The following is a 27985-nucleotide window of genomic DNA, read 5'->3' as shown; positions in this document are numbered from 1 at the left end:
TTCAATATTACTAATATTATAGGGTATGTTTGGGTGTACAGGTAAGAGTAAGAGACCTAGAAATGAAGTTTTCCTACTGTCCTTAAAATATATATTTTATTGTATTTTGTGCTGTCGTTAGCTTGACACATCAGCTGTACTTTTACTTCAGCTCAGGTGTTATTGTATGTAACCAAACTCTATTGTTAATGGACATTTTCCATCAAAGCAACATCTTCTTCACTTGAATTATAATCTGCAGACTCTTCAAAGTAAACCATCGCCTGCTCACTCCACACTGACTGAACAATGTCCATCAGCTCCAATGTGCTCTAAAGGGAAACTCCCTGTGTTCATGTTCAACACAAAGGAAACTTTCGAGTGACAAAAAATGCATCATTTTACAGTTTCAGACAAAAGAAGCACAGAAGTCAGTTTTGATTTTTTTCTTCTTTTTTGCAAAGTAAGCCTGCTTAGTATCTGTTGTTAATTCAAATCATTTCAAGTTTGAAGGTTTACAGATCACCTGTAAGTTCAGTGCACAAACTTCAACTATTAATGTATAAAAGTTCAACCGTCACAAACCGCACCGTCTCTCAAACACACGACAGTTAATGAACTCACAATATCAGCTGTTTAGTTCACAACATCCACAGTTTATATTAAAAAATATAACATCTGCACTTAGTAAGAACATTATTCATCTGAAAACTTCCACACCATACTCCTTGACCCAAAAATAGTCTACTCTGAGGTCCATTTAGTAAATGCTCTGGAGCTTTCAACTGAGTCTTCGCCGACTGAGGTTAGATTTAAAGTCAACCTGGAAGAGAAATCCTACGAAGGTGCTCTGGATCACTGAAAACCTGAGCATCTATCTTCTAATGAAGGTCATGTGATGGTGAAAAGCTCCAGAACAGCCACTAAATGGACTCTGAAGTGAAATTGTTTTGTCAACTTGTGTTTCTTTCTGTCAAGAATGAACTATGAACTTGAGCCATACTGGTGTTTGTTTGCATGTTTATCCAGTCTATATCAGATTGCATATAGTCATGACTTCCTGTTGATTATAGTCTACAGTAAAACAGTGTTTTTAGACTGAAAAATGTATTCTTCCTGCAGCCCAGGCAGCTGCTGACTTCCATTTGATCAACTGATTGAGACTTGAATAGTGAAGTATGAGTGCTTTTTATTTTAGGGAGCAGGGGTGCAGTAAAGAAACTATATATATAGAAAAATGTTTTCGCTCTGGTGGCTTCAGGTGCTGACAGGAGGCTTTAACGTGCTCAGCTATGCTTGAAATCACTCTACTTATTTCAGCTCAGTCATCAGAGGAAAATGTTGGTATAGTATGTTTCTGCAAATGATGGATACGTTACATTTGTATGTTTCATACGTATCATATCTACGTGTATAAGCTGACTCTTTCTTTGGGAGATGGAGGGGATGGAGGACAGTGTGACACCTAGACAGAGATGGAGATGTGTCAGGGGTTAGAGTTAAGAGGTCAGGGTTAGCGAGACGGCAAGACGTGAGAGGCGGGACATGTGCCAAGCTGCAGACCTCTGTTCCAGACCAACAAAAGTGGTTGTCTTTTGTGAATCGTTGCTACGTTTCAAGCTTTTTATTTGCTACCATATGTGGGTGTTTTTTGGTGACCAGTCGCTGTGTTTCCACCTGGGATAGAACCTCAAAAAGCGTTTCGTTTTTGGTACCAGAGCCATTGCTGCATTTTCTGGGACAGGATAGTGCAACAAAACTGGGTATTGGGTACTGGGTACCGAACATGATCTTTTACTAAACATTACGAAGTGTTTTTGTGCCTAAAAATATCCACACCTTCATCACAGCGTTGTTGTCACATAAAGAAGTGTAAAGTTTCGACATTATCTGCTACAAAATAACGTACAATTGTAACATATCTGTGATTTGCAGAAACATACGATACCAACATTTATTCTGCCGTTTGGATTGTTTTTTTGTACGATCCACCATTTTGTTTAAGTGTCAGATTCTCAGAGTGGAATTAATGCTCCATTTAGTGCCTCAAAAATTGCCACAAGAGAACAAAAAAGTTTATGGTGTGATAAATAAATACCACATTTCACCTTTGATACAGGGCATCATCATCATCATCATCATGAATGACGATGATTCTTTATTCTGATTCTTTATTCGAATGTGTTATTAGTTTAATTAACTTTCGAGTGTCTCTAATGTAGGAAATGGTGAATGAATGGATGCTGCGGTGCTTGACTTTAAATTTTGCCTCCAAATTGGTAAAATAAAGATTGCTAATCTCACTCCATGCTTAACTTTTGCTTATAGATTTTTCCTAAATTGCGATTACATGCACATCCCACCCACTTGTGAGTGTGTAAACTTCAAATTCACAGTGATCAGCAGAAGCATGTCGAGTGAATTTCAAGACATTTTAAACTGTGATCATATGAGCTGGAGCTGGATGACATGAAAAACACATTCATCAGTCTAAATGAGGCGGGGCTAATGTCGTAAACATGACCTGTAAATCTGACTTAACATACAAAAACAACAGTATGGTCTTTTTTTGAGTATTTTACTTTCTGTCAGAGGGCTTTGAGACGACAGTTGACCCCGTCCATGATTCCCGGAAGACTGCAGGCAGAAATGAAAAGTCCGGCTGAGAACTTGGTTCATGAAGCAGCTCCTATAAATCTCTTCTCTTTCAAAAGCTATGGCACCGGCTAAATAACTACATCTAAAACACACCCACTGTCATCGTCTGGATGAGTGTGAGTGGAGCACAGAGTGTTAACACAACGAGGCAGAGAAAATGAAATGAGAACCTCACTTTGATGTGAATAAATGCTGTGATCAAATATCCCAAAACAATAAATAGAAAATCTTAAACCTGCATCTTTTACATTAGAATTTTACAGTTGGGTTTCTACAGTGCATTTTGACACGCTCCCTTAGACAACAGGCAGACATGATTCGTCATTTCAGTTTGTTACTAAGAGATAAAAACACCATGTGACTCCAGCATTATTCTGATCAGCGTAACTGGCACATTTTTTTTTTTTTTTTTTTTTACAATTTCTGATGAAATTATTGGCCTTAAAGTGGTGAGTTCAAATGCTCCTATGAGACAGACAAACAGCAGGTCAGTCATCCAGTTGGTCAGTCAGAGAGACGGGCAGACGTCCGGCCCCGCTGCATCGGTGAGTCAGACAGACAGCCTGCCGCTCTGTATCAGTCAGTGCAAGCGATCAGTGCATCAGTAGTGTGTCGACAACAGACTCAAGTCCTGCTGCGTCCAATCAGATCAACTGGTCTAAAGCCACAGCAAGTGGTTCTCCACCTCTTTAAAAACAATCTCAAAAATATTAAATATGATTTGCATATAAGATGTTTTCTACATTCTTTGAATTGTCTCGCAGCTCTGTAGGTCCAGGTGTCCATGTTCAGAGCAAACACACTCTGGCAGCTGGCGGCTTTTTGCTAACCACTCAACAGTTGGTGCAGGAATCCAACGACTTCGGTCTCAAAAATAGTTGCCGTAAGCTGATTTGTATTCAAGGAACTCTGGCAAATGTTTCATGATTTAAAAAAAATCTCCCATAGCATGCCCAGGTTTCCAGGAAATTGGATAATGCTCCTGCAACAGCCAATCACAAGCCAATATTGCAAAGTCCTCATAACTGCAGCAACACTGTTAACACTGACGTCAGCCAGAAAACAGCAAGCCAGTGATTTAAAGTATTCAGTTTTCCAGGTTTGATTTAGTCCATCACATGAACGCTGCCATGACCCACTGAGCATCTAAACGTTGCTGCGTTTGGCTCATCAAAGTCCCTCCGACATCAGCGTCTGAGTCTTATGTCAGCTGATACAGCCTCTCTTTATGTGCTTGGCATTTATAAAACTCACCGAGACAAAGTTCTCAGAAGCCTCAGACTCTCCTGTGGCTACTGTTTCGTATCCAGTGCAACAGTGTCCTTTAAAAGTCAGGATCTCAGTGACAGAAATGGGCAAAGCAACGAAATCAGTTTGTGGTTTAGCGCCAAAAAAAAGTCCTCCTCCTCTTCCTCCTTGATTAAGTCAGCTGAGGATTGAGGGCGTCCCGTCCATTTGGACCGATTCAGACGTCAGTGTGAGTCTCTGTGGAACTGGCTGATGACACCGAGCTGATGCTGTGGGAGGCCTCTGGTCATAATGGCTTGTCAATCACTGCGACTCCTGTAGGAGTGAGAAGAGTGAGTGAGAGGAAGCTACACGAACAGGTAAGATGTATGATATTCTCTCTGTGATGCAGAAATGTTGCCTGTTGTGTGTGGTGTGATGATCGGACTAACCTGCGTAGCTGCGTCCGTTGCTCATGTTTGTGGGGATGAGGCTCCACTTGTCTGTGGCCGGGTTGTAAAACTCTACAGAGGAGAGGTTACACGAGCCGTCGTCTCCTCCGATCACGTATAGCAGCCCGTTGATGGCACAGACGCCTTGAGGAGAGAGATGCACACGTAAAAAAAATCCTCATACACTTTTCTGCCCATTAACATCTTCCTACTTTGACTCATTATTTTGATAATTCAGGATTGAGTTTAAAATAAATGTACACTGGTAGACTTAAAAAAAATTTAAAAATCTCTATTATACATGTTGCAGGGTTGCAGTGTGAAACAAAGTGCAAATGTGCATAGAGTGCAAAAAGAGTAAACGTTTTAGTCCATGTTTTCCTCTGTGCAAAACGAGGCATGCGTACTAGTTCACCTCATACATAGGTCACTCTTACTGGTGGACTGACCAGGTGCACCGTTAGCTATGCACATTTGTGCATTTATTTCACTGTCCATGCAGCCCTGCAACATGTAAAAAATTCAAAATATTGTTACTAGCGTTTGATCATTTAATGATTTTGGGCCTAAGTACATCTCTGACTGGCTTTCACACTATGAACCCTCTCAGGTCTTCAGAGAACAGCCTGCTCAGTGTTCCTATGATTACAACAAAACAGGGTGAAGCTACTTTCACATATAATGTTACACATACCTGGAATAAACTTCCAGAGGATCTTGATGTTCCCCAACGCTGGCTACTTAAAAAAACAAGAGCCTCAAGACTTTTATATTCACCTCTACTTTTAATCCCTGCTAATAACTGAACTCTGTCTCCTACTGTCTTTTTGTATAATTTATTGTTTGTATTCATTTCATGCATTTAAAACTTCTCAGTCGTTTTGTTTTCTATATTCAGTTTCTCTGTCTTTTTTAATGTAAAGCACTTTCAATTGCTTCTGTGTATGATGTGCTATATTATTAAACATGTCTTGCCTTAAAGTCAATTGTCAGTGCAGCTGATCAAGTCTAGAGTTTGATATTTTTTAAATTTGAGATGTCACTCAAATTTACAGCTGCTATTGATATACTTGTGCCCTCAACGTAAACTTAAAAACATATCTTCTTTAATCAATGAGCTTCTGTATCCTAAATAATTGCTGCTGACTGGATAATTACCAATGATCATGTCACTGTTGTAAAAGTCTTCAATCCACAGGTTAAAAAAATCAAGCAGCCATTGAAATTTAAGTTAGATTAAAAGCAATGGCCACCACGCATCATTTGATGTCTCTTAAATGGACAGTATTCGCAGTAACTAACAATGTGCAACATCTGGTTGAAGGTTGCTATGTATCTGTGACTGTTATCTGACCTGCGTTTCGTCGGCACATGTTCATGTCAGAAACCAGTCGCCACGTGTTGCTCTGTGGGTCGTACACCTCGACGCTCTTCCTCACGAGAGGACCGTCATGTCCTCCTGCTGCGTACAGCAGACCGTTCAACACACCCACACCTGCACAAACAAAAGCAAGATTTTAGTTTTTAATATGTGAATCAAAACACTGGATACATATATTATTATTACTATAATTATTTTCAACAAAGCAGGATGGTGTAACTTTTCTTCATGTTGTCAGGGTGAGCACTGTGATTGAACTGCTAATAGTTGTGTTCTTTCTAGGAATCTTGCTTGTACAGCTGCAGACCACCAGGTGGTGCTGTTGCTCCATAAGACACAGTCTGAACCTTGTGTAGTTGACTAAATGTAACAGAAAAGTAATATTAAAAACCTGTATTTAATTAAAAGTGATTTATCTCCAGTATGTGAACATGTGAATACCTCTTTTGGAAAACCATAGTCAGAGCAAAGCTGTATTGTTTTACTGCTCCCTTTGTGTATCATGTATGTAGAGTAGAATATAGTGTGTGTCCATGTGTGTGTGTGTGTACCTGCTCCACTGCGGCGTGTGCTCATGTCAGCTACGTAGCACCACTGATCGCTGACAGGGTCGTACTCCTCCACTGTACTGAGACACTGACGGGATGCTCCATCGTATCCTCCCACTGCATAGAGCTTACCTACAGATGCACACACACCTTAAAGGGACAGTTCAGCCCAAAATCAAAAATAATTTTTTTTCCTCTTACCTGTCGGGCTACTTATCAGTCTAGATTGTCTTGGTGTGAGTTCCTGAGTGTTGGAGATATCGGCTGTAGAGATTTCTGCCATCTTTTAAATATAATATAACTAGATGGCACTCTGCTTGTGGTGCTCAAAATGCCAAAAAAAAAAAAAAAAAACATTTGAAAATTCACCAGTAACGTCTCTAAGCTCAGCATACACTGTGCAATTTGGGCTGTCCCACATGAATGATGACCAACGTGAATGAAATGTGGCAATATCTTTGATTGTGGCACTTAAACGGTGGTCGTATGTTGCACAATAAGAGAGGGTAAAGGATAGCCGTTGTTTGGGTCTTGTGATCAAAGACAGCCTGGGATAAAATTCAGAAATTTAGGATGAACAACCTGGCCCCAGATAAGCAGATGAAAATGGATGGATGGGTAGATGGCATTTCACTGTGACTGCTGTTATGACGTACGTCTACTAATCAACCAATAGAAATGCAGCATGAAATGACGCACTGATCAGCGTGACACTGCTAAATGCTAGTAGATGGCAATGCTGATAAATACACTTTGTGCTCTCGTTGCAAAATTGGCATGCCAAGTTGGCTTCTCTTCCCCAGCCACAACCACGTCCATATTCTCCTCCTCCTCCTCTTCAGACTTCGACACACATAAATGCCACTATAGCAAGGGTTTGATTCATGTTTCATTTTTCTCTTATCACTACAGCAGCGTAGATGGTTGACACACGCTGATGATGTTTTGTGCATGCGATTTAGTAGCCGTTGTCATCGTACTGTCTGCATACATCAAACTTGCTGTCTTCACTCAAGTTTATTAGATCCATGCTGCAAAGTGTAGCTTACACTACATTTAGAAGATTACTAAAATCGGAAACCTCTGTCAGAGGCTTTACAGATATCATGACCTAGTAATCAAGTTAATCCACAGACCTTGTTGTGAGCAGTTTCATGTAGGTACTATTTTCTTTCTACCACACTACATCCACCAACTGTATCACTGCGCATAAGGAAGCATGCATCTACTGCTAGCTCACCTAACACCACTGAGGTAACATTACAGCTCAGCTGAGAAGGACGCCATTCATGCTTACATCTCACCCTGTCATGAGCCTCTCATTCATGATTAGATGCACACATCCTTCTGTGATATGGTTGGAGGGTGTCGTTCAGTAGAAAGAAAATAATTCCTACATAAAACTGCTCACAACAAAGTCTGTAGATTATCTTGAGTCACCAGGTCATGATTTCTGGAAAGAGACATTGATATTGAGTTTTTCCAAATGTGGTTTTGTCTCTTTGAGCACCACAAGGTGAGTGCCATCTAGTTCGATAATATTCAAGAGAAGGCAGATATCTCCAACACTCTGCAACTCACACCAAAACAATCGACTGATACATAACACTACAGGTAGGACGAAAAAATATTTATTTTTGATTTTGAGGTGAACTGTCCCTTTAAAATATGAGACATTTAAATTTTGTCTTTTCATTCAAACCACACATGATGTAATCTGGATCTCACACACACGTCTGACTTACCATCGACCACCCCTACACCCACACTGCTGCGCCTGGTGTTCATGGAGGCGACATATATCCACTCGTTGGTTTTATAATTGTGGGCTTCTACTGTGGACAAACCTGAGGGAGAGAAGAAAACAGGAAGGCAAACAGATTAGATTAAATAACATTAACAGGTTAGATTGCGTGTGTGTTTATCCATCTGTAGGTGTAAACATTTTGCATCCAGCTGGTAGACGTGCTAAGAAAAGAGAAGAAAATGGCTCCCATGTCTCCTGTGTTTACTGTTAACACTGCGGCTGTGCTACTGCAAGCAATTATATTCTGCTCAACAGAGAATGATGCAGAGCCAGCTGGGAAAAACAGGTCTGAAACAACAGGACAGGGAAACTAAGTCAGCATTTAACTCTCTCACAACCAAGACCAGAGCAAGCTCCAACCTCACACATTAACTTATTTTACCCAGACATTTCTTAACTGCAGTGATGCGGGCGCTGCACCGGATCGTCGTGGTAAAGAGAGAGCTGAGCTGGAAGGCGAAGCTTTCGATTCAGTCCATCTACATCCCAACCCTCACGTATGGTCATGAGCTCTGGGTAGTGACCGAAAGAATAAGATCACGGATACAAGCGGCCGAAATGAGGTTTCTCCGTGGGGTGGCTGGGCTCAGCCTTAGAGATAGAGTAAGGAGCTCGGACATCCAGAGGGAGCTTGGAGTAGAGCCGCTGCTCCTTCATGTCAATAGGGGTCAGTTGAGGTGGTTCGGGCATCTGATCAGGATGTCTCCTGGGTGCCTCCCGTTTAAGGTGTTCTGGGCACGTCTCACTGGCAGGAGGCCCTGGGGCAGACCCAGAACATGCTGGAGGGATTACGTATCTCATCTGACCTCAGAACACCTTGAGGTCCCCCAGGAGGAGCTGGAAAGCGTTGCTGGGGAGAGGGTCGTCTGGAGTGCCTTGCTCGGCCTGCTGCCCCCGATAAGCGAATGAAAATGGATGGATGGATGGAAGTATCTCAGCATGCCTAAATAATTCACATCATCACTCAAGGCCTCAAAATCAGCAATTACTGCAGGACTACAAATAGTAGATTGTAAAACTACAAGTTCCACGTTTCAGTCTTTAGTTTTCCCGGTTTCAGTCTCACACAAAATGGCAAAAATATACGGGATCATCAGGAAGGAAATCCAGGCACAAATAACTACTTCAGTTGTAATTGCACAGCCCTTAAGTGTGTGAGCAAGTGTGTGTGTGCGTGTGTTTGTGTGTACCTATGCTGCCGTTGAAGCCCCCGACAGCGTACAGTAAATCCCCCAACACAGCAGCTCCCAGAGTGCTGCGTCTCTCCTGCATGCTCGCCACCGCACTCCACTGGTCTCTCACTCCATCATACACGTCCACCGTTCGTTCCCGCAGTGAACTGTTGAACCCCCCGACTGCGTACACACGACCTCCCATGGACACCACACCTAGTCACACAGACAGAAGGAAATGGGACAATGTTATAACATGAAGATGTAAGGAAATAGATTTGACCTCCATGAAAGGACCGTACAAGTGGTTGTGTCTGTTTAAGCTCACAAACAACATATTGTTTATAACTTACATTACAAAGCACAGAACAAGTTCTCAGATTAGTGTCAAACATTTCAGACAGTTTCAACTTATTTCAGAACAATTTTATCTACTTTTACATTTGTCAAAGTTGTTTTGACATGGGTCACACACAGTCCTACAAACTGACCTGCCCGGCAGCGTCTTGAAGGCAGGTCGGCTACCTGGTACCATCGATCTTCCTGAAAGTCGTAACACTCCACACTGCGGATCGCCTTCGGAGCTTGACCGCCCACGACAATCATCACCTGCACATGCACAGAGTCACCATCAGTTATTTGAAATACAGTAGTGTGTGTGATCTCAAGTGCTATATAGTAGGCAACTGGACTTGCTTGAGCTTCTTGAAGACGTGTCACCTCTCAGCCAAGAGGCTTCTTCAGTTCTGATCTGATCAGCCTCTTGGATGAGAGGTGAAACGTCTTCAAGAAACTCAAGCAAGTCCAGTTGCCTACAATATAGCACTTAAGATTACCATGACCTGAATGACTGAGAAGCTTCACCAATAGATAAATACACGTCTTCTATTATGTGTTACGTGTTCCTGTTGAGCAGTGTGTGTTTGTGTACCTTTGGGATGCTGATAGGAGTTCGTGGTCGGGTCCTGTCTGTCTTGATGAGGTGCCGCTGGTCAGCTGGCAGCAGGTGATACTTCATCGCTTCTATGAGGAAATCTTTACAGGTGTTGTTGTTCTTGATCAAAGCCTCTTCCTCAACGATCTGAAACAGGGATCACACCTGAGGTAAATTTCACTTATTTACCAAACAAATTAACGACACAGGACTCTGCATTTAAATGTTCTTGAGTAACCAGGTTACAGCAGGTCAGTGATCTGATTTCTTCCCAGTCCTCAACCTTACCTGGGAACCACTGTGACTTATTCTCACTGCAGAGGTGAGAGAGGACATGACTTCCTGCCTTTTTTGTTGCTTGTTAGCAGTCTGTGTCTGTGCAGGAGCAGACTGATGAGCTCTTCCTCACAGCAGCGCAAATGTGTCTGAATTTAAAGTGGACCTATAATGCTCATTTCCAGGCTCAAACCTGTTCTGGTAGAAACCCAAAATGCAGGCAATGTACCATCACTGCAGCCAAGGAATGACTGTGACAGAGAATAGCTTTCCCTCGTTAAAAATCACCAATTAAAGCTTAAGATTTATTTTTAGGTTAAGATTTTAAGAAGGTGTCCTTGAAAAAACAGATGAGTTGCACAAAACATCCTAGTCTTTAAAGTTTCCTTAAATGTTTACTTAAGGATTTAAGTTTTTTGTCCTGATCTTGGTCTTATACTTAAGGAATTGCTTAAAGTTTGTTAAACCGCTGCACAAAGAACCTTAGTAACCAAAGTAACGACAAAAACATTAAGTACCTCTGACTCCATCTTAACTGCAACATGGTCAAGTTTATGGAGATAAATTAGAAAGATTAAAGCATCCTGAGAAGAGTGTTCGACGACCAGGAGAACACGATGGACACGCTTAATGATGAGCAACTTATTTTGCACTTTAAATTTCACCACAAGTCAGTTTATGATTGTGACCGTCTAAAGTTGGATCACTCAACTTTACAAAGCTGTGCTCTTCCAGACCCTTTACATTTCATTTCTGAGGTTTTATGCAACAGGATCTTTCCAGTTATTATTAGGGAGGTATTTCACGTAAGCCTTAAGAGTCATAACTAAGGAGCAAACTTAACGTGCTTTGTGCAACTGGCCCCTGAGTTTTAGTCTGACTATAGTTGTTACTTTCCCTATTTGCAAACTCTTATCATGCACATGCATATTTGTAAAATGATGTTTAGAAACCACAAACCGTTTCCTGTTCATTGGTTTCTACAATCCCCTACCCCAGTGACAAGAGCTTACTGAAAAAAACCGACTTGACACCTATTTACTTGGTTTGGTAACATGTTGAGTAATGTACAGTATGTACAAGAACAAAGAGTGAATCATGCCATACCAGATCTACCAAACTCAAACAGAAAACAAATTAGCTACACTCAGTTTGAGTTTTGGTTCAGTCACTGCAGTTCTTCACCTTGTATTTCTTCTTAACATTCTTTTCGCGACTGACCTTCACATCTGGATGCAGCAGGAAGGGAACTGAACTTGGAGTTAGATGGATTTGTTTTCACTCACACAAGAGGGTTCTTAAAAACTCTGGACTAGCGGAAAATCTTCAGGCCTTCACTTACTGTGGTTTTACTGGATATCATATGTTCTGGATGACTGAGAATCTTGACTGACACACACACACACAAGTGTTACTTACAGCCTACACCACATTCAGGGGCCAATCGTTCTGTATGACTGTAAACATGTACAACAATGCAGACAGCATAGAAGGGTGACAAAGAAAAAACAGTGAAGAATGTAGAGGAAGTGGAGCAGAGCAGAATTTCTTTTACCTGTACCAGGTAATCCCTGGACAGGAGTGGAAGTCTGACATGCTCCATCAGTTTGGGCATGTACTCCAGACGAGCTGGCTTATCATTCTTGATCCAAGATATCATCGCCTCAAACACCTACGAGAGAGAGAGATGGAGCACAGAGTCAGACAGCAGCATGAACAGGTCAGGCGGAAACAGAGATAATATGCATATAGGGTCAAATGTTAAAACAGATTTAGATTTCTTCTACAACGTCATTTTTAATGTTTCCTACTTTAACTTAATAATAAAATGACCTGTCAGAGTCAGTAATCTGTGAAAAATATTGGAGACACTGATTGTGTCATTGGAAAGGTTTGAAAACAGAGGGTTTCAGACGCTGTTCAATGAACTGACACACCCGACAATTTAGATGATTTAACTCACTGATGGTGTGAAGTGTCCACCCTGTAGATACTGAGTTCTTTCATAGTTAAATACTGATATCGACTGCTCACAGTTGCTCCCAGCAGGACCTCAGTATAACAGAGGTGGCAGACCTTTGTTCTGCTCAGTTCCAACTAAAATCTACAGCTTCATATTCATTGATTTACACACATTGATACTTGATCGTCTCCTGTTGGCCTGTGGAGCAGCTCCACTAGAGGCAAACGAGGGACTGAGTGCCCATCCTGTGGTGCACAAAGGGACAACAACGACGGTAGTTGAGGGACAGATGGCCGTTAATCGACCACTCCCAACACCTTGTTCTCTTCCAGGGTTCAAACTAGTTGACCGAACTTACTCAATTAACGTACTGTGTGAACTACTTTTACTTGAGATGAACACAGGCCACAAACATAAACACACATGTGTAACATAATACAATGCAGACTGTATTATTTTTTATCTGTGTGTGTGTTGTACAAAATACAGTTAGTATTTCTTCTTCGACTACACCACAGCCTGGTAATCTCTGTAATTATGAGTCAGAGATATCAGGGCATCGTCAACTACATTGTGTGTCTACAATCTAGTGGCAAAACAGCTGCAATGCCACCATCTCTGGCAATTACAATGAAATAAAAGGTAATATAAACATGAAAGGAATACTTAACGCCCAACACTGACGATTTCATTATCAGTTTCTCACCCCCATGGTATATTGAATTTGTGAAGTAAAATTTGTTTTTTTTCTTGCATGCCTTTCATGAGCTAAGAATCCAAAAATGGAGAAAATTCTTGATGATTTTTTAGTCAGAGGCATCAGTGTTTAACAATAGCAAAACTATATTAAAAAAAATACATTTTCAAACTCTCACAAACTCATGCAGTATAATTCAAGTCTAATTTAATCAGTTGTATCAGTTTACCTCTCTGAACAAGGAAGCTGCTGGTGTACCATTGCCTCAATGGGTAGTTAGAGTTGTTTGTGTTATTTTGTGGCTTTGGTAAATCTTAACTAACCTTTGAAGGGGCCATACACATGCCGCATTTTGTGCCCTCAAATTCATTGTTCTCAATGAAGACAGCCAGAATGACCACTCAAATGCCAGAGCGACACCATCAGGGCGTGCACACAATCCCAAGTGCCTATTTTCAAGGCACGATGACTACGCCCCAAGATAAACAGAGTTCAACTTTTGTAAGGCAACAGCACATACCACATGTCATGTGACAAGGAACAACCAATCATAGCCGACAGATATTTTTCCTTTCTTTTTAAATATCTGTCTGTGATAAATATGAAAAGTTGATCATGTCAGTGCAGGGCTACCCAGAGCTTTACATCTGTCCCACAGACGATAGGTCTACACACTTATAAACAGCACCTGGAAGAAGACCAGCTCTGCACTCGGGATCTCAGGTAAATAGGCTATGATATGGTGCTTCTTAAGGTTGCTTAGCAACCCCTGATGCAACCTAGTGCCATGCTCTTGAAAACGGGCTCAAAAAAGGCACAAAAATAGCGCCCAGCGTCCGACCTCATGGTTTCCAGTCGGTTAAAACATGTGGCCTGAGTACGGCCCCTGAAACACCAAATTCATTCAATAACCAAACTAAATGATTGAGGCAGTAGTAGACCAGCATCTCCCATGTTTAGCGAGGTAAAATTACTGTTTTGGTCTGTGGAGTGTGGCTTTGAAGAGAGCATAGATATGTTTCACTTTTTGTTTAGTTCCCCTTCGGAAACAGCTGTCTGTTTGGGAAGTACTGAGCTTACGACTGAATAAATGAGACTTGGAATTATACCGCACGAGTTGTGTGAGAGTTTGTAAATACAAGTTTTGATATAGTTTTGCTGCTGTTAAACGCTGTTGCCTATGACTTCAATTCATCAAGAATTTTCTGACTTTTTGGATTCTTTGTGTACCATGAAAGCATGTGAGAAAAACAAAGTTTCCTTCAATGAAACATGGAGTAAGTAACTGAAATACAAATGGTCATCTGAGGGTGAAGTGTTCCTTTAATACACTTCAGCTAATTAGATAAGGAGCTATAAACTGTTTGATGTTGCATGGTTTCAGCATCCACTATATCTATGTAATGCAATGAAAATAAAAATTAGGGTCCTTTTTTTTAACGTCTTAACAGTCTCAAAATGTGTCACAGAATTGTGTCAACCAAAGCAAAAAATGTCTGTCCCACTCCTGTTAAAAAGTAAAGTAAAAGCAAATGAACTTAGTGACTACACTTTTCTATCGATCCAGCTGGAATAAATGCAGCAGATGGTGACTGACTGTGGCGTCCAGTTTGACAGTGAACAGTATGACAGTGTCCCTCTGTGTCTCAGTCACGGTGACTGCTGCTGCTGACAGCAGGATGACACACAGATGCTCCTTCAAACCCGTCCTGTTGACTGGCTAACAGTGACAGAATGGAATACGTCTGCTGCCAAGCTGAGCCCATGAGACGTATGATGAGGGCGCATGTCTTTAAATACAACTACAGATCCTTCTCAGCTCCCTCTATAAGCATAATTTCTTGATCTGGTTATATTTATCTCTGTTGTTTTGTGTTCCTTATGTAACATATTTCTCACATATCTGTTCACCCACATGGAGAGAGGAAAACTTTTGTTTGTTTAAAGGGCCAAAGTGTGTGTGTGCATCGTGCTGTCTGACCTTCTCCTCCGTGGAAACAGTGAGTTTGTCGCTGGCGATGAGGCTGCACACCTGCTGCAGAGAAAGGCTCAGAAACTCCTCTCCCTGCACCACCTCGCAGAAATGCTGCTCTGAGAGACACAAACATGCAGGGTTACACACAACGCAAACTAATCAGTCAAAGCTCAAACATGTTTAAAGATGCCTCAGTTATTTCCGATATCTAAAACTCACTAACAACATGACATAGCATTTTTTCAAAGAGGCATTTTAATGGCTGGAGAAACTGTTACATAAAGTACCACCACAGAACACGCTGCACATACAGAAACACACACACAGTGACAAGTATGACTCAAAATCTGTGGTGTGAACATCAAGAAGCTTACCGGCGTATGCGTGGGCCTGGTTGAGAAGCTGCGTACATGTGTGCAGGTCAGCGAAGGCTCTGATGCCCAGACAGTTGGAGGGGTGAAGTTGAGACTGCAGGAACTCGCAACAGACCTGACGAACATCCATCAGCTGGAGGAGGCTGGCTGCTGGCAGCAGAACCTGCAGTGAGAACACACACATATGAAGTCAGTTTAAAACTTTACTGGAAGAAAGTGACGGGTCATCTTACTGAGTCGAACATGCCAAAAGTGTTTTAAAATAACATGAGAGCACAATTATTAATAATCCACAGCCAAAGATTTAGGAACTAGCCGTGCACGATAATAACGGTGCGTCATCTGTATAGGCCAACGTTAGCTTTGTTTTGCACAATTAATAATTACATACATTGAAAAGTATTGTATTTCATGTCTCCATCTGCTGGTGGGCCATCAGCCGTCAGTTAGCTGCTGGTTTACCCAAATATCTATGCTTCATGCAAACAAGTTATTACTTCAACAATGTAGACACTGGGCAGCTAGGCAGGGCACAGGATTGGAAGCTGCTGGCAGACTTGGGCCAGAAGCTCTGCTTTCCAGCTGAGAGCACATCCAACCTGCAACCAGACCTGTGCTATGGTCAGCCTCGCTCAGGTACGTGTACATTATCGAGCTGACAGCGCCCTGGGAGAGTGCAGTGGAGGAGGCCTACGAGCGCAAGAAGCTGAGGTACGCTGAGCTTGCAGCCGATGTACAACAACAAGGCTGGACAGTGAAGGTACGACCAGTGGAAGTCGGCTGCAGAGGGTTTGTAGCCACCTCAACATCCAGGCTACTCCGGGAGATGGGTGTGCGAGGGAAGGCCCACCGGCAGGCGGTCAAGGACCTCTCCAGAGCCGCTGAAAAGGGGAGTCAGTGGCTTTGGATAAAGAGGAAGGACTCCACCTGGGCCCTCAAATGAGTAGATGGCATCTAGGGGGTGAACCTGGAACGCTGGGATTCACTGCTAAACCCTCTGGAGGTGTCGTGGGCCAATTAGCGAAACACCAAGGAAGGAGGGCGCCCACTTGATAACCCAGAGGATGCCACCTCTCACTTGACCATCCCACAGAGTCTCTAGCAGTGTCTCAAGTGTGCAATAAGGGATATTAACATCTAGTCCCACACAACAGATGCAGCTGGTCAGTCAGTTAGTTTTTTCATTAACTAACCAGCAACTCAACCAACATGCCAAGCTGTTACCATTCAGTCCGTCAAGCCTTGCATTACCACAGAGATATATGACCTTAGTAATTTGTCCATAAATCAAGCAGACACTTCTAAATGAATCCAATTATGGATCATCTGCACAAGGAAAATACTGAGTTTGCAACTTCAACAAAGCCCTGGATTTAGCTTTGATCTGTGCAGTGTGTAGAGGCTGAACAACAACTTTTCATGCAGACTTAATCATTAAAACACCTAAATCACCCTCAACTGCAACATGTCAATAGTGTTATTGAACTAATAGCGTTTCTTTAAGTGCACTCTTTGGCCACAGCTCTCCAGCCTCACCATGACATCTCCATGCAAGCTCCTCCAACTGGTCTTAACACTATTAAAGGTGATAGCTACAACTTTTTCATCAAAACGAATAATTTAAAAAAAATAATACATCCACAGAACGTTTAGAGGGGTGTAGAATAAAAGTATTAATTTTACTGAAAAAAAATATTATAATATAGAAATAATTGTTTTAAAAATTTTGACGGGTCCAAAATATATAAATATTTACATCTGGTTACGTTGGCTACGTCGACATGAAATGATCCCTGAGCCAATAGCATTAGTACGTTGATGTCACGTGAGGCGGAGCTCAGGGGTCGCCAGATCGTGATAACTCGTGATCGTGAGAAATGGCATCGTGTCGGCGTTATATGTCTCAAATTCGAGCAGACCAACAACGAAGCAGGACCAGAGTGAACATCGGTCAAGCTTTTGAGCGTTGGTGCCAGCTGAAGGAAGAAAAGGGGCTCAAAAGCCACGCAGAGGTCGCCGCTTTCCTTCTGGACAGGTAAGCTAAATGTTTGCTAATGCTAACTAACATTGCTAGCTAACCTGAAGAGCAAAACTCTTGCCAAAATGCAACCTAGGGTGTTTTTGTGAATGTATCCGAGTCAAACTTTAGTTTAAAACCATAACTACGACTGAAAAGCCATTTTTAAGATTGAGCGTATTTTCGTTTTCGGGTCAAAATGCCCTTTGAATGGGTTCTGTAGCGGCACTAATGTTACTATAACTGTCAAACACATCAAGAGGGCCCTAGCTCTCGTGCCCTCCTCATTTGGCCCTGTGCCCTTGAAAAAAATATGATGTTGGTGGTGTGTTTGCTGCAGTACAAAAACCCTGAGAACACATCGCATTTGCATTGCATGTGCCAGCAAGAGTGAATTAAAAATAATCATCTTGACACTGTGATGTGAGATCAAATATTGTGTGAGATATGCTCAGCCATAATCCAGCTCTGTCGTTGATGGAGATTTTCTTTTATTCTGAACTGTGTGATGCTTTGTTTAGTATGGCTGTTCACATGTGAAACACACAAATTAGCCAGTTATCTGGAGAAAAGACAGAAAGATCTTTATCATGATAACCTGTGAATGTTTGCTGGTTTCTCATGTGAATACTTAATGTGAGATGTTTTGGGTTTTGATTTTGTTGTTTCTCTTCTTTTCCTTTATCACATTACAAGACCGGAAAATAATAACTAAAAACAGCAACAACAGTGTCTTGTAATCCCATGTGGGATGGGCCAAAAAACAGGCATGACACTGATCCTTGAGTTTGAGGGTTTCTCAGCCACGAAAACACTGGACACTGGCACTAGTACTCATAGACAGGATTTTAAAAGTACAGAAAGTCACAGCTATCATTTAATCACAGCTATCATGAGGTAAATAACAGAAAGTAAAGTACAGCATTCACTTTACAAAGTAACAGACCAGGAATGGATGTCTGCTTGGCTTTTCACGCTGCATTGTCTTAGCCCAGGACTATCCTTAGCTCTAAGCTAAGTGTTAACCCTGGGCTAATTTATCCCCTTTTCACACCCATTGTTAACACAGGGTTAACCTCAGCCCACAGCTACATGATTCACACTGCACTTCCACTAACCCTGGGTTAACTGACAGTTGTGTCATGTTAACACATTAAAATCTTGTTTACTGAGCTCTCTTTCACACTAGCAACTTTTAGCCTCGGGTCAAGTCCATTTTCAGATATAACCCTGAAAACTCAGGGCTAACCCTGCTCTGGAGCAGGTTCAGCAAGGCCCAGGGCTAAAGTTGGGGTCAGCTCACTTGGAATTTGTCAGGAATGAACCAGTGTGAATGCTTTTTTATCCCTGGGCTAACAGCTGCTTTAACCTGGTGCTGAGAGCGGTGTCAAAGCCTGCGTGTGTGTATCTGCAGCACCTCACTGGAGGACGTCAGAAGAGCACATCCTGAAAGTCTGTTAGTCGGCAAAGCAGGCAGTCAGTGTACTGTTAAAGGCATGATGCTACCAGACAAAGATGTCCTTTGCTACATCCCGACACGTAAACTTAACTAGGTCAGTGAGACAGTCTCTGCTGACACACTCACTCATCCTCTGAGTGTGTATTGTCACTGTCTCCTCTGCTGTCTGTGCACAGCTGCCCTGAAGCCTTATGCCTCCTAAAAGAGAGCATCAGGCCCACTAAACCTCTGCTTACAGCAGCTGTGACACACACACACACACACACACACACACACACACACACACACACACACACACAGAGGACTGAGGCAGCACAAACAACACATTCATTGTACAGTGAAAACACACTTAGAAGAAACGAAGAGTAAAAACAGTCTTTCACTGAAAACGAGCCACTAGTCAAAACACACACTCACGAATGAGCCAATCAGGCAGGCACACTGCTAACAGTGGGAGGATTTCCTGCTTCTCTCCATGCACACTTCCTGCGCTAATAATCAGAGGAAGTATCCTGCCTGTAGCTTGATCCTGCTGCATTTATTCGAGCCTGCGTCAGAGCCATGCAGCTACCCCGAGTTAATACCACTGACACAAACAAGGCCTCAAATCCAGTGCTTTCACAGCAACACACAGCTCACAACCATTACCAGCTCCAACATCTCTTGTGATTAACACCTGCTCCTCACGCAGGGTTATTTCAGCCGGTCTGAAATTTAACAGAAAAAAAAAAAAAAAAACCCGTTAAAGCAATCAGGCCTCAGTGTCCACATGAAATGAAGAATACATTGTTCCTGTTGTTATCCTGTGTCCCTGAATTAACTGATTATTTATCTCGTTATATGCCAAACCCATGTTTAAAAAATTCCCTATCAGAGTGTTTGTACATGTTTGTCTCTTCTCTTTCTGTAAAACCAGATAAAAAGGTTTCAAATGTTTGATGACTCATCATGCATTCAGGAGCGTTTACAAAAGTTCATGCAATCAAATGAGACTCAGGGCAACAAGCTGCCCACACCGGTCATATAAAACCACACTTCACCATTTGTGGGATGCAGCAGCTAACAGATTTATATGGAGAGAGATGTGTGTTTGGATATCAGTGGGCTAACACTTTGTTTTCATTTCCAAAATCATGTGGCAGAGGTGTAATTAATTCATCTCTCCTTCTCTCTTGATCTAACGACAAGGGACGTGTGTGTGGAGCCACCAGTCTGCTGTAGCTCCGTATCGCGGCAAACTCTAAGCCCACCCTCTTTTTAGTGGTCCAATAAAACGCGAAGGATTTGATCTAAATGCTTCTTGTAACTGTACACCGCTCAAATATTCTGTTTCACTGAAAAATATGTCACAGTAAAGAAGCTAAAGACGCTTTAACTTAAGTTTCAAGGTGGATTTTAAAGGGAACAATTTCCCTTATGATAAGACAAAACTCAGACGACTTTAAAATCGATCAGCCAAAACATTAAAACCATTGGTGGGTGAAGTGAACAACATTGATCATCTTGCAATAGTGCAATGTTTTGCTGGGAAACCTTGGGTCCTGGCATTCATGTGGATGCTACTTAACATGCTCCACCCACCCGAACACGGTTGCAGACAAAATAAACCCCCTCATGGCAGCGACACTTATCGATGGCAGTGTCTGCCCTGCAGGAAAATGCACCATGCCACATCACAAGAACTGCTCAGACATGACCCGAGGAACGGGACAAAGAGCTCAAGGCGTCGATCTGACCTCCAAATACCCCAGATCTCAACCTGACCCTCAAACATGTGCTGGTACCCAAGAGGTACCCCCGATCCACGGTGGGCGCTCCTTGGACTGGACTTGGCTCTGACCTGTTAAGGCATGGACACAGGACCTCTGGAGGGTGTCCCTTGGTGTCTGGCACCAGGGTGTTAGCTTCAGATCTTCTGAGTCCTGTGGGTTGTGAGGTGGGGTACCATAACGTCCCACAGATGTTTGATCAGATTGGGATCTGGGGAATTTGCAGGCCAGGTCGATGCCTTGAGCACTTTGTCACATTCCTCGCACCATTCCTGAGCAGGTCAGAAAGCAGCCAGGGTCTTGTGATGGTTTTCTTACCAGCGGATATCAAAACACTGACTAAGTATTCATTTAAATGTCCAGGTTGAAAGTCAGCTTTTCCCAAAATAAAAGTATAAAATAGAGAAGGTATTTTTATGTTAAAATGCCTTCCAGTATTTTGTGCATCTCAGAACTGTCTTAGTACAGGGCACTCTCAAAATACATGCCAGTGATTTGCATCCTGGCTCCCACACAATCTCCAGCACTTGGGAGCCTCTCCTGTAGCGTGTGCTTTCTGCTTTTGGGTAATGAAGAATCTAATTTGACATTTCCAACCAAAGTCTCTCCATGTATATGAATTAATGCACTTCCAATGAAAGCTGCAATAGCTGTACCATTCCTCCCTTGAAATCTCAAAATGACCCTGATGTAGAAGTCTGTTTTGAAAGTAAAGGAGAGGCTCATTCACAAACTAGATTTTAATCTTATCTTGGTTGTATTCTTTTGTCTTATCCACTTTCACAACCACTAAACATTAGGTTAGAAACAGCTACAATCACTGTATTCACGGCACACAGGAAACCTCTCTGAAATTCTTCAAGTTAACGATTGTTGGCAGTTTCACTCTTGTGAAACCTGGAGGGGTTGTTAGTGTTAAACACCAGCCTGTTATGTTGTTACTCTGACTTTTCCTCTGTACCCAAGACAGCTGCTATAAGACAAGTTTCCTTCTCAAAAACAAGAAAACTTTACAACTGTGTGACTTAAGCTCTGAGCCCAGGGGTGTCATTTCAAAACACTGCGTACACACAAAAAGAGGCCTGAAAGAGGCGTACGCCAAACCTGACGGCACAGTGTACACACTTGTAGGGAAACTCTGACCCATGTGTATGAATATTTTGGAGACAGGAAACTGGCGACGCAGACGGTGAGGTGGTGGATTGAAGCCAGATTGTAGAAATTAAATGTGAGTGCAATCATTACACCTCCACACATTTAATTTCGCCTCATATGCCTTGTTACTTACGGATCCACGTTATCATTAACATTCAGTCCAGCCGTTTTATTTGTGCTACTGAGCCATAAATTTTCCATAAGCACATTTTAACTATAAATATGATGAGCCAACTCAAATCTCACACTGAATTACACTCATTATTTCGTCAGCGCTGTCTCACCATCACATTCACACCCGTGGAGCGCAGAGGAGAGGTCCAGACTGCTGCCGACACTCAGCTGTGGAGCACGTCACAGCTGTTGACGTGCACATCAAGGCCCACTGGCTCACCTGGTAGAGCAGGTGCCCCATATACAAAGGCTGTGTCCTTGCTGCAGCATCCATGGGTTTGAATCAAACCTGTACTGCATGTCTTTCCCCTGTTCTCTTTCCCCTTTTCACACTATAGCTGTCCTATCAAATAAAGGCAAAAGGCCACAAAAATGTCTTTAAAAAATATATATACCCTCCGATACTGTAAATATATATCACCAAGTTTTCATATAGTTTTGGGGCATAAAGTCGCTGCAGTGAACATGGCTTTTTTGTGCACAGAGCACACTGGAGACACCGCTGTGGCTGCCACACACTTTTCATTCTCCAGTCCACTTACGTACATCTTCACACACTTATTAAACTCCATATCTTAATTTCTGAGTCCTAATCATCACACAGGCCAAGATCGACGCAACAAACTTAAATAAATAAATGAAGAAATTGTGTTTGCCTGTCAAACTTTCATCCTTAAATGATATCCCAGCGTGATGGATACAACCGATTGTCTGGATTATTTTGGCACCGTATGAAACAATGAGTCTAAATGAAGCTCAGCGTAAGTTCAATCAGGAAGACTTTCTTTGTGCTCATCCATTCACAATTCTCTCCGTCCCACTCCCACTGCTTCCTTTAATCAGCTGACTATGGTACTCTTCTAGTTATCCAGTCAAACTTTGCCACGATCTCTGTCAGCCAATCAGTATGCTACTGCAAAGTTTTAAATCTACTCTCTCCTCTGCTGCTGTCAGCTTTCATTTTAGGCAGAATTTTCGCACCTCCAGCCATCCTATCCAGAGTTCAGGAGGATCTCAATGAAGGCTCATTCCTCTACTCATCCAGATCATCAGCACTTCTCCATCTTCTTCTCATTTCATCTTCACTACCTCTACCACCACCACCAGCTAGACGTCAATGGGCTTCTCTATTCGACTATGGATTCATTACCCTCCTTAAATCATACCATGTCTACGGGGTCTTTTACTACAAAAAACAACTTTCCTGATTAAAATGCTGGAAAACGCTGGACCCGTAAAGTCCGAAAGATCAGCAGGCTCATTTCTGTGCACCAGTGTTCCTGAGGTGCTTTGCAGTGACCATTTATGGTTGAATGTGGGCGTGTAGAGGGCGGGATATGAGGCTGATCCACGTGCAGACAAGTTGATTTGGGATTTATAAAACAAAACTGCGTTCTGGCAGGTGTATGCATGGTTTTATAAATCAGAATCCTTTTTGCTGCACACCATTTTCTGCTTTTGTCCGCACATACACTTTTAGTATGAGTCCTACACGCTGTTTTATAAATGAGAACCCAGATTTTTTTGGCTGGGAGCTGCAGCACTACTTCATTTAATTATCCAAATTGCAAAATGGTGAACTAAATGCTTGTTCCCTGGTAGGAACAGCTGAACCCTCCAACAGAGGAGAGGAAAAGCTGAGAGGGATACAACTCACAAAAAGCCTACATAATGAGAATTGTGTCAACGTCCCGCTAATTCTGTTACTGCTGCTGATATATTGGAAACGAGGTCGAAGTCGCCGTGACACAAGAAAAAAGAACTGTATAAAGACAGGGAAATGCTTTTTCATTCACTCCCTTCCTTGTCATTAATTCACTCTAGCACACACACTCACCTGGACGTTGTCCTCTGTGACCTCTATCTCAGCCGTGTAGATGTAGTCCACCAGCTTCCTCAGAGTCTGTCCATCCACCTCTCTGATCTCCACCTGATGGGCTTTGCTCTCACTCATATCACCTACAAAACACACAATTAGACACATGCCAGCCCACACACACATCAGACATAACACAAACAACAGCATGTGTGTGTGTGTATACCTGTGAACATGGCACAGAAGTAGGGGCTACAGGACGCCAGAACCACCCTGTGAGCCGGCACCTCAACACTCCCCGCCACCAGCTGGACGTCGCACAGCATCTTTTTACTGCAGCCCAAGGAGAGGCAGAAAGTGAGAGTGAAAAAATGTTTGTGATAACTGCTTCTGTAAAAATAAATACGCAGACATGAGCCAGGGAAAAGAGAGCATCTCTAAAAGCCAAGTATGAACGGGACGGCTGCCAGAAAATGTGCCAAATAAAGTGATAATCTACAGAGCTGTACTTTAAAACTCCTCTAGACTGTGTGGATGTAATGCAGTTGAAGGTTTTCATAAAATGGCCATATCAGAATCAGAAATAAAATATCAGAAACAGTTTTATTTTAATGGGGTCTGTGCACACAACACATCTGTCTTGGTGTTTTGGTGTGTAATGATAAACAGACACTAGAGAACAAGAAAAAATGTACACCGGCTACAGTCCTTCTGTAGGGACAAACTACACACCTCCTCAGTTCGTTCATCAGCTGGAATGCCTTCCTCATGTGGGTCTGGTTGAAGGTGTGCATCCCTCCATTCACCGTGTCCTCCTCTGAGTCTGTGTTACAGTGTGGACGCGGCGAGGCCGGTGTGGCCACCAGACTGGTGAGACAAGAGAAGCAGTGTCTGGATCAGTGGAGATAAATGGTGACCCAACAGTTAGACTACTCTCTGGTTCATCTCTGGGGTCATGAGAAGACGATAGGACGGGGACAAGATACTGTATAACAGTGGTAATAGTAGTCAGTGTTTTGATCATACTTGTTTTGTCACTGTCTTCAACATGGTGTTCTACCACTGAAAAGACTGTAACTGTAAAAATGACCGTAACCGGACTGTAGATAAAATTGGCTTGAAATTTAAGGCAATACTGGATCAGATTTTTGTTGCAAGACAGTGATTAAAAGCCTTAATCTGTCAGGTGACCTCACAGGATTAGAGCAAAAAAAGATACTGGTATCGTGTCTATTTATCATGTCTCAACTGACTTTTACGAAAATGTACTATATCACATTTTCACGATATATATTGTTATTAGAGATGCACCAATCAAATACACTGGATCGATACTGGTATCAGCTCTGATACCAATTTGATCAGGCAAATTATAATCAAATATAGCTTCTTTTTCATTGTACAATAAAGTGCTTCCTCAGTCAGTTACATTTCAGTCACATGAGACTGTTTTATTGCCTCATTGCCTCCGCACTGCAGAGAAAAAGTTGGATAAGTGCATCCCTGACATGAACTAAAATCACACCTATAGTCGTATAATAAGATTTAATCCATATCGCCCACCTCTAGACCCATTATTTGTAAAGCTAATGTATTAAACTGATGCAAGTTACCTTACCGACGTCCTCACTGCACTGAATAATCACTGAAGCCTGCCTGTTTAACTGAGGATCCCTGTCGTATTCAAGATAATTGTGTGACACTATTTCTCGACCCACATTCTTTAATCATATTTTTAAATCACAGGGACTTTAAGGACACCATGAAACATCATGACAAGACCAAAACCAACAATGCGTTAGTCCATCTCTCAGGACTTTCTGACCTCCCTGCCCCATCTGGGCCTCTCAGCACTAAAACCAATTGTTTCTACTGAATTTTATATTTAAAATCCCCTCACATGTATATGGTCAAATAAGGTCCTACAACAGCTGGTCACTGTAGGTTTTTTTTTTTGCTAATGTTAAGCAGCAGTACATAGTGCATTTGTTAGACTATTTTCAGCCTTGGATTAACGCACATTTGGTACAGTGGTGAGTGTTCACAGCAACAGGACGGTGTATGTATGTTTTATTACTGTAAGTGAAGCTTGGAACCATTTTGTTAATGGAAGTTTGTGTAAAAAGTCTCTCCTTTGAAAATAACAGAAATAAAGGGGAGATTCAACGTTCAGATGCATATTTTTTTTTCAGTATCGTAGATAAGCAAATGTACTTGGTATGATAACCATCAACTTTTATATCACGGTATACCTTGAAACTGGTATATCGCTGCAACCCTACTTCTCACGTCAGCCTTCAAGTTCAAGTTTGGACTGGACAAGCCTGGAGTTTCTGACTGCGACAATATCCAAACGCAAAACACAATCACAGTAGCTAATTGAGACTATTTCAATTACGTGACAACAAAGCAGTGATGTAGTCAAGACCACGTAAACCGAGACCCCTTTAATGGAAGTATGTGTAAAAAGTCCAACCTTTGATAACAACTAAAACTAAGGAAAGATTCTCCGCCCAATAAGTTGAAATTTGTGGCTCACTCAGGGTCCACAGGTATCAGACAGTTGAATTTAATGCTTTTTAAGACCTGTTCAAAACACTTTTTAAACCAAATTTATGACAGATTTTTTGGACACATCATGTTATATGTCAATAACATATATGTGGTCTTGTGCAGAGGTAGGTGTTATGTAGGAATATGGTTATCAGAGTGAGTTAAATCAATCTATATTTTGACAACAGGTAAGTGCAGGTATGAAGTAAAATGACAGTATTATAGTTTGTTAAAGGTTTGTAACATGAGAAATGTGGACTATTAAATGACTAATTAATGACTTTCAAGGCCTTAAAGCTGTAACATTGAATTTAAGACATTTTAAGACTTTTTAATGACCTGTCACTGATGTGTTTTTGGACAAGTATGATGTCCACATCACGGATGTGACACAGAAATATTTAGGCTAACGACAGGTACGAACTTATTGTTGGTTTTCTTGACAATACAGGATGTTGCCAGCCTGATCCTTTAAGCCCTCCTCACACAGGCACACAAAGAAAAGAGTAAAAGCAAAAACATTTCCTGTTGTTGCCCAGTGTTTCATGAAACAGCAGGAAAATATGCTGCTTTTCCCCCACGCCATTTTGAATCCTAACACTGACAACATGTAAATTAAGATTTAAGTTTAACAGTTAACCTGATGTGACCTGAGCTCACCTGAGAGCAGGTGGCAGGGAGGAAACAAAGTGTGTCATTACTCAGACTTGATTTAAGGGGACATTAACAAGGTTTAATACCATTGTCAGTAAGAAACCAGAAGGCTGTTTCCACTGTGAGTGAACATAGATGTATTTTATCTTGACACTTCTGTCTTTTGTCCACACAGTTTGAAGACATACAGCTTTAACCACAGAAATAACATGTTAATTCACAACAGCACAAGCCAGTAAACAAACCAGTGTGTACTCGTGACTCTGAAGGTTTTACACAAAACTTCTTTATGTCCAAATATTAAAAAGTTGAATAGAAAATGTTTTGAATTTGTTGAGCGTCAAGTTAACATGCAGGCTAGCTGTTAGCATCGCTAATCATTTAACTTCACTGGTAACATATGATAGCTTCCGTTAACTGCCATTAATCACCGCTCAGCTCGTGGTAATACATAATTTTGGGAGGCGGACTACATTCAGGTCACTGTCTGTCAGCAAAGATGTCTCAGCTGTCTACATGTTAACTTGGAGTTTGGTTAGCAACTTAACTGCATCAGCTGGGCAGCAGGCGATGCTAGCTAACTCACCGAGGCTAACTAGTCAACAAGGCTAGCTTGAGTTGGTGTGCTGGGAGAAAGCTCTCGTGCTGTCTGCGCTGGGTTTATGACCGGTGGATCATGTGGGGTGAAATGTTACCCAACAGATGTAGAAGCAGCGTGAATCACAGCTTTACTAAATAATCCCTAGCGCTGAGCCAACTCACCCCAACGACACATCGTCCATCCTCCCGGAGTCAGATACAACAGCAGGCATGAGAGCTGTGCAGCCGCGCACAGATCGTGTATGAGCCAGAGGTGTCACTCTGTGGTTAGAAAATGGAGCTGAACTGGCACCAGCAAAGACCCCCAACATTTAGTCTGTTCAAACAAATATTGAATGATAAACT

General features: G+C 42.0%; 1 protein-coding gene across 4 annotated transcripts; it reads right to left on the bottom strand.

Moving 5' to 3' along the window:
* Nucleotides 1–77: 77 nt before the first annotated feature.
* On the bottom strand, nt 78–27940 carry LOC117261185 (kelch-like protein 3). Of its 4 annotated transcripts, none has more exons than XM_033633482.2 (15): nt 27803–27940; nt 24566–24700; nt 24060–24166; nt 23855–23976; nt 15444–15606; nt 15076–15185; nt 11990–12106; nt 10156–10305; nt 9716–9833; nt 9243–9440; nt 7991–8092; nt 6249–6395; nt 5671–5811; nt 4317–4460; nt 78–4200 (listed from the first exon to the last, which is right to left on the bottom strand). In XM_033633482.2, the coding sequence occupies exons 1-15, from the start codon at nt 27850–27852 to the stop codon at nt 4172–4174; spliced, it is 1833 nt and encodes a 610-aa protein (XP_033489373.1). In that variant the 5' UTR covers nt 27853–27940; the 3' UTR covers nt 78–4171. The 4 variants fall into 4 exon arrangements, with proteins under 4 accessions (XP_033489373.1, XP_033489374.1, XP_078025619.1 ...); XM_033633483.2 differs by having other exon boundaries at nt 6249–6377; XM_078169493.1 differs by lacking the exon at nt 27803–27940 and adding an exon at nt 27627–27744.
* Nucleotides 27941–27985: the final 45 nt, after the last annotated feature.

This window comes from Epinephelus lanceolatus, chromosome 7, assembly GCF_041903045.1.
Source record: "Epinephelus lanceolatus isolate andai-2023 chromosome 7, ASM4190304v1, whole genome shotgun sequence".
NCBI classification, from domain to species: domain Eukaryota; kingdom Metazoa; phylum Chordata; class Actinopteri; order Perciformes; family Serranidae; genus Epinephelus; species Epinephelus lanceolatus.
This window is presented reverse-complemented; position numbering and strand designations above follow the sequence as displayed.